The 12,688-nt window shown below is 42.6% G+C and overlaps 1 protein-coding gene across 16 annotated transcripts in view; it reads right to left on the minus strand.

The window, feature by feature from the left end:
* The window catches only part of LOC106571353 (receptor-type tyrosine-protein phosphatase kappa), a 176,451-nt gene that overhangs the window by 7,879 nt on the left and 155,884 nt on the right, over positions 1-12,688 (minus strand). For 3 of the 16 annotated variants that reach the window (XM_082961728.1, XM_014144327.3, XM_082961726.1), the window contains 11 exons: positions 11,207-11,236; positions 8,957-9,117; positions 8,357-8,392; positions 4,349-4,536; positions 3,219-3,306; positions 2,865-2,998; positions 2,714-2,731; positions 1,938-1,974; positions 1,678-1,775; positions 575-691; positions 218-372 (listed from right to left, as the gene is read on the minus strand). In XM_082961728.1, coding sequence (XP_082817854.1) covers positions 218-372; positions 575-691; positions 1,678-1,775; positions 1,938-1,974; positions 2,714-2,731; positions 2,865-2,998; positions 3,219-3,306; positions 4,349-4,536; positions 8,357-8,392; positions 8,957-9,117; positions 11,207-11,236 — 1,062 coding nt within the window. The remainder of the gene's footprint in view (positions 1-217; positions 373-574; positions 692-1,677; positions 1,776-1,937; positions 1,975-2,713; positions 2,732-2,864; positions 2,999-3,218; positions 3,307-4,348; positions 4,537-8,356; positions 8,393-8,956; positions 9,118-11,206; positions 11,237-12,688) is intronic. The other 13 variants (XM_082961727.1, XM_082961730.1, XM_014144332.3 and 10 more) reach the window with 9 other exon arrangements.

Consider the following 12,688-nt stretch of genomic DNA (forward strand, 5'->3'; position numbering starts at 1 on the left):
AAATTGACAAGTGTGTGCATTGTTCAACAACATCCACAACAACCACATCCTGCCAATCTACAGTAGGCTAGCTGTGGTTGATAATATTGAAGCATGCTAGCTAGTCCGGGTGCACACTTCACATGTGAGAGATCAAAGAAAAGTGAATCGGAAGCACCTGTTTTCTCAGAATATCTGGCTGTGAGAGCATAGAGGAAGTGACGTGTTAGGGGCTTACCTGCAGTGCACCACGATGGGCCCAGCGCTGGGGGGGTTGGAAATCTTGACCCGGCGGATAAAGGAGAGGAGGCCCGTGGCGTGGTAGGGCACTCCGTGGTCAGGCCAGCCGGTGAAATGAAACTGCTTCACCTCGCGCAGCTCGTTAAAGCCTCTCTGATGACAGAGAACATACAGGTTATCAATTCACAACTGGTCTGGGTTCAGTCTGAATTCCACATTTGCAATATGTGTTGATTTTAAGGGCCAATCAAACAACAACAAAGTGGTGGATATATCAATCCCAGATTGCCCCTTTAACTGTTATGGATCAAACTGTTGAACATAGGCGTGAGGAGTGGATAAAGGAATGACTCACCCTCTCCAAGGTGAACGTTCTGACCACATATTCAGCAAGGGGCTCCACTTCCACAAACGTCACTTTGAAATCACCATAGACCTCAGCATCATCGGGCCAGTACTTGTAACACTTCACCTACAAGAACATGAGTATTTAATTCATTTAAAGCAAAATACGTCTTTAAATACTACACACACATCAATACACACAACAGATGCCCAGGTGGGCTATACTCGGCCTCGTCTTAGGACGGTAAGTTGGTGGTTGGAGACATCCCTCTAGTGGTGTGGGGGCTGTGCTTTGGCAAAGTGGGTGGGGTTATATCCTGCCTGTTTGGCCCTGTCCGGGGGTATCATCGGATGGGGCCACAGTGTCTCCTGACCCCTCCTGTCTCAGCCTCCAGTATTTACGCTGCAGTAGTTTATGTGTCGGGGGGCTAGGGTCAGTCTGTTACATCTGGAGTATTTCTCTTGTCTTATCTGGTGTCCCGTGTGAATTTAAATATGCTCTCTCTAATTCTCTCTCTCTCTTTCTTTCTCTCGGAGGACCTGAGCCCTAGGACCATGCCTCAGGACTACCTGGCATGATGACTCCTTGCTGTCCCCAGTCCACCTGGCCGTGCTGCTGCTCCAGTTTCAACTGTTCTGCCTGCGGCTATGGAACCCTGACCTGTTCACCGGACGTGCTTGTTGCACCCTCGACAACTACTATGATTATTATTATTTGATCATGCTGGTCATTTATGAACATTTTAACATCTTGACCATGTTCTGTTATAATATCCACCCGAGAAAGAGCCAGAAGAGGACTGGGCCACCCCTCATAGCCTGGTTCCTCTCTAGGTTTCTTCCTAGGTTTTTGGCCTTTCTAGGGAGTTTTTCCTAGGGAGTTTTTCCTAGCCACCGTGCTTCTTTCACATGCATTGCTTGCTGTTTGGGGTTTTAGGCTGGGTTTCTGTACAGCACTTTGAGATATCAGCTGATGTACGAAGGGCTATATAAATACATTTGATTTGTATACAGTATGTAAGATTCATTAATATATGAAGACTGATCAAGGGCCTATAGTAGATTGGCCTCCTGTGCTATGGGATCTGACAGTAATATGACACTATCACCTACCCGTCCAACTTCCACAAGGTTGGTGACCATGACGATACAGGCAGACTGCTCTTGCCAGACCATCCTCCAGAAATCATAGACTGTCTCATGGACAGGCCCTGGAGAGGACAACACATAATCAATCAATCAATCAATCAATCAATCAATCAATCAATCAATACAATATGTGAACTAAATGCAATACAATCTGATAACTATATGAGAATCAAATCATTCTTTAGAGGTGGTGGGGGGGGGGGGGGGGGGGTACTTATTCTTACCTTGAGTTGCAATGTAATGACTTGGCCTCTGATACCCCTGAAAAGTGCAACAATCACAATATGTTAATATCATTGGGTAAGACTTGTATATAGTGTAGCAACAACAGCAGACTACGACATACCACACCGTGCCTCAACCCCAGCTTGGACTGCATGAGATCTATCTTCATGAAAGTCAATGGCTTTATGTGCTAATATGCACAGAGCTGTTCTCACGTATCCATTAATTCACTAATAGAAACGTTCAATGAGAGCACATTTCCTACTTTGTGCTTTGAGTATCTGTCAATTAAATTGACATTTATTGCTTTGTGAAGCTCAACTCCGGTGTACTTTAATGTCAAGAATGTTTCATTATTGATTACTTCGTAGGAATTCTACATTATTGTAATTGGCTGCTTATTAGTAAGTTCCTTTATAGAGTCAATAGGTCCTAACACTCCAAACGATCCCTTTCAGATTAGATCTGGCTGGGTACAGGCACAGTAGGGGAGGCAACAAAGGAAAAACACAGGCGGCCACCATCTTGTAAATATGACAACCATTCCTAGGGAGAACAGTAGCACACAGATCAGGGATGTACACGTCGGGCATGAGAACATGTGAAATGAGAGAAGCTGATGAACAATAGAATGGTAGGATCAAATCAAAAAGGGAGGAGATGGGAGAACATCTCATGCGTTTCCGTGCAGATGTTGTTAGAAGTAACCAGGGGTGAACGAGGAGGGAGAGTGGGAAACATGAGGTGTGGTGAGGTCCCCTACAGTGATACTTACATCCCTGTACAGCCATATCTACAGCCCAAATCATAGGCAAGAGTGAAAGAAAGCACAACAATGTCAGTGAGTACAAGCACTTTGACTGAAGGAGGGAAATAAAAGCTTATTCATATTGTTGACAAAGACATGCATAGAAGGCCTCACATACGAGAGAAGGACGGTTGTGTCGCACACGTTCGCCAATGGAGGAGGCTGCGCCACTTACGTCAATGTAGTTGGCGTTGATGTAGTCAGAGGAAGGGTCGTCTTCCATTGGTTGCAGGATCACTCTAGAATGATCGTCTGTAAAACAACATGGGTTAATAGGCTGGCTGGTTTTATTTCACCGACAGCAAGTTCAATCCAAATGATTCTTCCAAATGTTCTGAGATTAAGAGGAGTCAGGCAAGGATATGACAACATATTGATTTTATGGTTTGCCATTTTAATGAGCTCATTCCTAAAAGGACACTAGCCAAAAGGAGGCATAGCAACTTTATTAGAAGTTAAATACAAGACTTACATGCAATGATGTTTCCATAGCGGTTCTTGGTTCTGTTAGTGTCTTTCTTTGCCACGTCCCAGGAAGCGGACTGGCCTTCAAAAAAACTCTGCATACCAAACAGAATGGAACAAAGTGAGTGAGGCTGATAAGAAAACACATTGAGCAAGTATGTACAACACTACTGTCTAGACGGTGGGTAAGGCACTGCAATATAATCAAAAGGCAGTTTTCTATGGACTTTTCTATTGTATGTCTGTCCAAGAACCATCAATTCAAAGCTTCGATGTCTGGCCTGTTGGGTCTCAGAAAACAATAGACACACAAGGTGGCAAATGCGATACATTTCCTGGCAACAATGTGGCCAATAAAAAAAGTTAAATGAATTATTTGACTGTCCATTGAAGTACAAAGGGCTGGAGAGTAAATGCAGTGTGGGGTTTGATGCTCAAAACCTCTACATTTGGTCTTCACCAACGTGATCATTATCTAACACTACAACAGGACCTGGACGTCACATTTAAACAGACACAATTCCGCTTGAATGAACAACAGCATAATTGTGAAGTAATCTATGGGGAGATGACTATAGAAGTCTTTGCCTGTAACCTTTTCACAACACTTTAAACTAAGCCTCTGAACTTTCAAAGGCTGCAGAGCAAGAAACTGAACGTCTCCAAACCCCTGCAAGCAGTGTAGAGCGTCTCACTGTCAAACCACCCGCTAACAGGAAACTCTCTCTGTGCAGGGCTGTGGTCGCCCATCCAGTCTACACAGCGAGCGGTGCAGAACCACGACAGGATGTGACATAATCCGTATAACATTTTAGCTTGTTCTTCACTGAAGGAATATTGTATTTTTTAAGAACCTCCCAAAAATGGAGTTGTATGTTTCATTTGAACCAGATTAGAATTTTTATGGTGTGTTGACGGTTTGAATAGTGAGACTATGAGTAAGACTGTCTTGAGGGCTGAGGACCACATACATTTAGCTGAACTATATGGTGGCCCTAAGGGTCTGTCACTTCATTTTAAAAGCTACTCTGCCATTTAGGACCACCGTAAATATGCTATGTTATAAGTATAGACTAGAGTCTTAGGGTCTTGTGTTATGTAATTGGTATACTGTAGACTAGAGTCGTGTGGTCTGACCTCATACTCCTCCTTGAAGCCGTAGCTGTCGGAGGTCTTCATCAGGTTTATGTGTTGGAGCAGGTCGGCCACCCTGATGGCTGGGTGCAGCTGACCGGTCTGGTAGGGCGACTCTGTCCCCTCACAGTGGTACCGAGGGACGTCCAGCAGCCGACTGGACTCTGCAGCAGCTGCAGTGTGGTTCTCATCTGTCCAGGGAAATCACACATTGGTGAGGAATACACAGGCTTGTGAAGGACCATTATCATTCAACATCACAATCACAAAACACTCACAGAGCACATATCTGACCTGTGTGCAAATCATGACGAATCCCTTATTATAACCACATTGGGTGTGCTTCTCTTACAAAACAACATGGTTTTCTTGCAAAAATGGCAATGAAAATAGCATTTACTTCATGGCAAATAACATGGCTCCTGCCAGTACACTATGTATCTAAAGCAACTCCCCAGTGAAACAGCTAAGCTGTGAGGGATGTAAGCCACATGGCACCTGGCAGTCACTGACGTGTCGAGTCAGCATGGTGAGTGGGCAAGACGGAGCTTGATATAGCCGAGGAGCGGTGTGCCTGCCTTTCCCAGCAGAAAAACAGACACAGGGGCTTCACTGAGAGGCAGTGTGAGGGTAGGACACTCTCAGGCCTGACAGGCACCATATGTGCCCTTTAATGTCTTATCTGAACCATGTCAACCCCTCAGACACACAGCCATTTAACAGCCTGCCCGGGAGACAGGAGATGAGTGCGTGTGTGTGTCTGTGTGAGTGCGGCGCGAGTGTGCATGTGGGAAAGTGAGGTAGATGGCTGTTGAGTCCCAGGTTCTCCTCAGGAAGAATCTACACCCCTCTAAAGCCCAGCATGATCTAGCGGCAATCAATCACATGACCTACTGAGCCATGAGCTGTACATCCTTCTTGCTTGGCTAGCTCCTGAGCTACTAACACACACCAGATGTAGGTTTAGGGGAATCTTAAGTCACGGTTTAAGGGCCTGTCAGTGGAGGGGAAGTTAGCTACTATTACGGACACGCATCCATTTAATGGATAAATCATCCAGTATATGTTCTCTGGCAATCAATTTATTTTCGTTTCATTGAGCACTTTGGGACACTTTCCACACACACTGGTCACATGCACTTACCGGTAATTGGCACTTTACAATTAGGACAGCAAGAAAAGAAAAAAAACAAGAGCTTTTAGCTAGGTCAACAGTTAGCACACAGGGTTTGTAGTACATATATAATACAAATATATATATATGCGCACTCACACACACAAAGTCGGAAGTTTACATACACTTAGGTTGGAGTCATTAAAACTCGATTTCAACCACTCCATAAATTTCTTAACAAACTATACTTTTGGCAAGTCGATTAGGACATCTACTTTATGCATGACACAAGTCATTTTTCCAACAATTGTTTACAGACAGATTATTTCACTTACAATTCCAGTGGGTCAGAAGTTTACATACACTAAGTTGATTGTGCCTTTAAACAACTTGGAAAATTCCAGAAAATGACATCATGGCTTTAGAAGCTTCTGATAGGCTAATTTATATCATTTGAGTCAATTGGAGGTGTACATGTGGATTTATTTCGAGGCCTACCTTCAAACTCAGTGCCTCTTTGCTTGACTTCATGGGAAAATCTAAAGAAATCAGCCAAGACCTCAAAATAAATTGTAGACCTCCACAAGTCTGGTTCATCCTTGGGAGCAATTCCCAAATGCCTGAAGGTACCACGTTCATCTCTACAAACAATAGTACGCAAGTATAAACACCATGGGACCGCGCAGCCATCATACCGCTCAGGAAGGAGACGTGTTCTGTCTCCTAGATATGAACGTACTCTGGTGCGAAAAGTGCAAAGGACAACAGCAAAGGACCTTGTGAAGATGCTGGAGGAAACAGGTACAAAAGTTTCTATATCCACAGTAAAACGAGTCCTATATCGACACAACCTGAAAGGCCACTCAGCAAGGAAGAAGCCACTGTTCCAAAACCGCCATACAAAAGCCAGACTACGGTTTGCAACTGCACATAGGGACAAAGATCGTACTTTTTGGAGAAATGTCCTCTGGTCTGATGAAACAAAAATAAAGCTTGGTTGCAAATGGGTCTTCCAAATGGACAATGACCCCAAGCATGCTTCCAAAGTTGTGGCAAAATGGCTTAAGGACAACAAAGTCAAGGTATTGGAGTGGGCATCACAAAGCCCTGACCTCAATCCTATAGAAAATTTGTGGGCAGAACTGAAAAAGCGTGTGCGAGCAGGGAGGCCTACAAGGAGGAATGGGCCAAAATTCACCCAACTTAATGTGGGAAGCTTGTGGAAGGCTACCTGACACATTTGACCCAAGTTAAACAATTTAAAGGCAATGCTACCAAATACTAATTGAGTGTATGTAAACTTCTGATCCACTGGGAATGTGATGAAAGAAATAAAAGCTGAAATAAATCACTCTCTACTATTATTCTGACATTTCACATTCTTAAAATAAAGTGGTGATCCGAACTGACCTAAATCAGGGAATTTTTACTAGGATTAAATGTCAGGAATTATGAAAAACTTAGTTTAAATGTATTTGGGTAAGGTGTATGTAAACTTCTGACTTCAACTGTGTGTGTGTGTGTGTGTGTGTGTGTGTGTGTGTGTGTGTGTGTGTGTGTGTGTGTGTGTGTGTGTGTGTGTATAATGACGTGACATGACTGGAACGTTAGGGTGGTGGAGGTGATCACCAAACAACGACGACAGATTCGACTATACTACATGACCAACACACAACATTGACTTTCTTACACATTTGCAAATGGCTTTCTAGAGAGCTATGGCGAGACAGACAGACACTTCTGCAGTGGGTGGGATCTAGGTGGAGTGACACTAAGCTCGTGAGAGAACTGCTGCACTCTAGTGTAGAGACTATCTAAGCTGACATTTTTACTCATTAGCAAATGTGTACTTCTTAATTCTGCCCTAACATGATAGATTGAGTCACGGCTTGAACTGCACCCTTCACTTCCTATTACCAAGCCCAGCGTCAACACAGAGCTAAAATAAGACATTTTCACAGCAAGCACACTGGCCTGAGGGGGAATTTTAATTCCCCATCAAACTCAGGTTTTCAGTAAGCCGTAAAGACCCTCAGCGGTTGCTTGCTTGTTCTGTCAGTGTGGACTACACCATATCTAGTGTCACCATGTATAACACTCTCCTTCCGGATGCCATGAGTGAACACTCATGGCATCAGGAAGGAACTCCATTACATAGAAACTGTCAGATGTGTTTTTTGACTCTCCACAGACAGAGACAAGTCCCAGAGAGGCTGAGGGTGTGGTAAAATGGCACCCGCTCACAAAGTCTGTCTGACGGTAAGGACTTACACACAATGACAGGATGACTGGTTTCATTCTATAACAGTGTTATGTAGGAGGTTCATCTTCAGGTTGGGGCTCAGGTGAATGTATCCGTCATTTATCAATCTTCACTTGAGTTTGAATTTGTTTCCCCTCTTCATCGCTAAACCAATGCCCTGAGCTGGATTTGGAGCTTGTAGACAGTTGAAATGCATTCAGAAGTGTGAGTCTCTGAATGGGGTTTAGCTTCAATTCAACAGCTCATGGGTGGGTCCTAAACCCTGAAGTGTTGCTCATCTGTTCACTGGAGGACTGCCACGTCTCCACTCTACCATGGCTGAGGGCCAAGTGCTTTATATTGGCAGCCAGGGGAAATCTACAATCTGGAAACAATTCCTATTTTATCCCCCTTACTGGATAAGTGAATATGGAGGCCAGTCATTCTGACAGTGATACAATTCATGGTAGCCTTGAAAATGTATGTGACTGACTACTCAGACTTAACATAGAGACAATGGTTTACAATGGAACGGCTACAGGTTTACAATGGACGGCTACAGGTTTACAATGGAAGGCTACAGGACTATGACAACGACATATGCATGAGGAACACAAGCCATGGCAGGGCAGATGACATAGCACCAGGGCCTCACCTAGCACTGCCGTTGGCACAAGTGGATCATTAGGCACTGTAGGGAAAAAACATCTTATGAGGAACATTCCAGAAGGCTTGAGTAAGCTGCAGCACACTGCAGAATGATAAAGTACCAGGGTCAAGATGAACAGAGCATAAGAATAGAAGTCATTCTACCAAAATATCCTGTGACAACGGTTCAAATCATTAATGGCATTTATTCATATGTTGGGAATTTCCTTTTATGCATTTTCAAGTAAAAACATATAAGGTACAACTTAACGCCTCTCTTCAGAACCTGTCTTATAGGACACTTCTCTGTGCTGAGGCCTTTTCCATTGTAAGGCAGAGGGGTTATCTAACTGTCAGAAGGCTGGTGGGAGGAGCTATAAGGGGACAGGCTCATTGTAATGGAATCAATGGAACAGAGTCAAACACGTTTCCATGTGTTTGATACCGTTCCATTGACTCCATTCCAGCCATTGCAATGAGCCCGTCATCCTATAGCTCCTCCCACCAGCCTCCTCTGTTCTCACTGTCAGAAGGCTTTCTCACATGTATCATGTGTCTGTGGAGAGAGGTGTTCCCCAGGGATCTGTGGAGGGACTATTATACTTACATCTGTTGCTGAAGTTGTGGGAGTCCATGAATGTGACGGCCATGGGATCCTCAGCGTGGAGCGTGCTCTGATCAGCATAACTGCGGTCCATGGCATTCACCATGTGGGTCATTTCCTGACGAGTATTCCCTATGGCATCTTTGCGCTTCTTGGCCAGTTTCCTGAAGGATCAAACAAGCAGGTTTAAATATCACAAAAATACCTTGTTGCCGATTATTTACACACAGCAGGAAAGACTAAAGGGAAATAAATGAAAGAGAAAATCTTATCTCCATGACAACAGACCATTGGTTTGGCTTCCACATATGGCCTTTTTTAAATTGTGTTTTCATCCAATAATATGTGCAAACCCCACAAATAATGTATTCTTAGGGTCAAGTATCATTCGGTACATACTGTAGCAGAAATACAGGGGATATCCAAAAGGGTCCAATTTCAAGCATCGAAATCATGCAGGAGTAACTTCTGCTTCGAGGGAGAAAGGCATATGCTTCATGCTAAGGTGAGAGGTTGCCGCATCTCATCCCCAATCTGGGCTCTGACAAGACATTCTGAAAACTGGGGACTCACTGTTTGGTTGATTGTCTCATTATCATTTCCTCTGGACAGGAGTAGATAGGGTTTATAGATTAACGAGATTGATATACCAAATGGTTTGACCGATTTAACTGATTGTGTACCTGGCCCCTGGTTGAGAAAAGCTGATTGAACACCTGCAAGACTGGGAGGCTTTTATTTCAAGGGCAATTACGACTGTGCCGGTTTCTCTACATTTGTATTGTAAAAAGGAGCACTGCGATGAAAACACATACCCACTCTATTCTATTCCTAGTTCCTAATTCCACTTTGCGAGCACCCTGAAGAAAGGTGCTGCAGTACAAATTATCCTCTGATTGCAGTTCGCAGTTAGATGAAAGCATTGAGATGAGGTTATTAAGGAGCCGCACTAGTGAAATTGAAAGGAGGACTCTTTGTACTAGAGAGGAGACAGATGGGTGGACAGCAGGAGAAAGATGTCAAATTGTATAATTTCATACAGTTCTAGTAAAATGACAATTATAGGCAGAATATACTCATTTCTGCCCATCATACATTTGAAGTGGGTCCAAAATGGCTATGCACAGCAGGGTCAATTTTATCAAGAGAAGTGAGAAAATGATCCAGTTCCTATGTTGTACCTTTTAATGACCTTTGATAGTGGCAAACTGTGGGATACCTCTCTTTCCCTTTGGGAAAAACAGATTGACCATTTTAAGGTTAATTATTGGTAACTTTCAGCTGTTCAATTATTCCAACTTAACAGGATATAATTGGCTAAATGTCCCCCAGGGGGGGCTAAGAAATTTGATATCCTAACATTGCTTGAAGGGACTATCCGAAGCCAGCATAAGATGTTCACTGTGCAGCTGATACAGTCTTTCATTTTCATGAGAGAGAGAGAGAGAGAGAGAGAGAGAGAAAGTATCCTCAGTCTGGGGGAATAATCTCTGAAATTCTGTAGGTATGAAATGAAACGTGATTGTGAGAAATACAAAAATTAGAGGAGTGGGGAGGTAAATGCGAGACCTGTGTAGCATAAAAAAAAAAAACACTCACAGAGGCGAGGGTGAAATGGCAAGCATGTCGAATGGGAGAGCATGTGAGAGCATCGGCAGACTTGTCAGGACAACAGATTGGGGAGTTTTTTTTTCCCAGCCCTTAGCAAGTGGAAAGCACCACAGTGTGGAGATGACTGTCTACTGTCTACAGCAGCATCACAGCAGAAGAAGAACATACACCAAACCAAAGAGGAAACCTTCTGCAACCAACATTCAGAGCAACCAATAGGAAAGGGCTTATGAAATATAAAAGACATACAACACAAACAGTGTGCACTTGTAGAGGCACACAGTTTACCCCGTATCCTTTCAATGGACAAAGGAGGTCCAGGAAATGAAGAAGAATTTTGAAATACATGAGTTACTGACATACATACAACCACATGCACTCAGATTGAATACAGGACACAAAGTGCAGCATTCTTTTTTCAAATAACACCGCTTTTGGTCATCATGACTTTGGTTTGGAGTGTTTCGAAGCATGTTTGAGCTGGTCAATGGCAATGGCAATTGGTTCTGAGCGATATGGGTTTTCACTTGAAAAAAGGATACTGCATCTTTAAAACACTACATAACTAACCAAGGACAAGTGCACTCATTGTATTTTGGGTTTGTTTGTTTCTGTTTTGTTGTTGTTTGTCTGTTTACTTACAGGTAATATGAGTAAGAATAGTAGCTCCTCCTGGCACGCAAATCAGAGACAGCAGGATGAAGAAATATTGGTGAATGCAAAGTGTGAATCAGTCGGATCAACAAAAGCAGAAAAAAGTGCAAGACAACAAAATTAAATCTATATCAATTAACTTCCTAATGTTAGAATTTCATTTTTTGTACATGCATTAATTTAAATTGAGAAAATTATTTTCATTACAAATATGCAAATAGTTCATCTTTTTGTTCTGGTTGAATTTGGAATTGGGCAAAATCATTAATGTCATGCATTAAATACTGTCTCATTCACATGGACAGTCAGACAGTTTGAAGATTGGTCTCACAAAACTATTATTGCCAGATTTAGGCTACGGTGTTACATATGAAAAGAAAAGTCTTGATAAGCATTGAGGAGAAACACAGCTGAAAAACAAATTGCGCCAAACTAAAGAACAAGCTTCTTGCTACCTGGAAAACAAGCAATGTCATGGACCACCATTTTAAAGATGCAGTATCTTTTATAGGTTCTGTTCAATAAGGGAACCACAGATTGATTATTGTATTAGATCAATGAGTTGTGTCATGCCCATAAGTATTGATCTCCTCAGTAACTAGTGTTTGTAATGTAATCATCAGATATCAACTCACAACGTTCCTAAATGACGATGAAAATAAAAGTGTAATTGAAGATAATGTGCAAGTAAAATGAAAATAAAAGAAGCATACAAATGTTGCCACTGCGTGTATGTTTTGGCTTCAACCTCCATTGTTTCCGTGCAAAGCAACTACGAGATTCCAATATCCACTTCATTAACTGGTATTGCTTTGTGTATCATTGAGTTCTACTCTACTGGTCACCTGATTTTGGAAGAAAAGAAACTTGGTGCAACTAACACGAGGAAGAGAGATTCAGACACACAGGGTCAGTGTGTGTGTGAGAGAAATAGACCTCTATCTCTAGAATAAACCAACAGAGGATGTCTAGTTGATTACTACACCTGGGTGACTATAGAACCAACAACATTAACTACGCTCAAGACATCCACAACATGTTAAGCTAACTAGTTCCAAAACAAATCTATATCTCCCCTTTTTATTGATTTTCACAAGCTTTCTCTTTACTTTGGGGACAAAGGGACATTAGTCATATTTCAGAATTCAATTACCATCAGTACTTTTAATCCATTCCAATGGGATTAGGAGTTTATGGCTCATTAGCACCCAATGTGCCACATCGCTCCAAACACCAGTCCTTTTTTCAGGCTGAAATTACAAACCAGGAAGCCATCCAAAAACTCAAAAGCAGGCGCTGCAATTAACACCAATGTCTTATATGAAAAGCATTCAATGAAATGAACCCCCTCCCACCTCTCTGAAAAATATTCTAAACCACAGGGAATAGATTATATTACAAAACATGAACTACTATACAACTACAATAGTACACCAACACAAACCAATTGTTTGTAATACCGAACAAAGG

The sequence above is a fragment of the Salmo salar genome, chromosome 15 (genome assembly GCF_965601325.2).
Source record: "Salmo salar chromosome 15, fSalSal1, whole genome shotgun sequence".
NCBI lineage: Eukaryota > Metazoa > Chordata > Actinopteri > Salmoniformes > Salmonidae > Salmo > Salmo salar.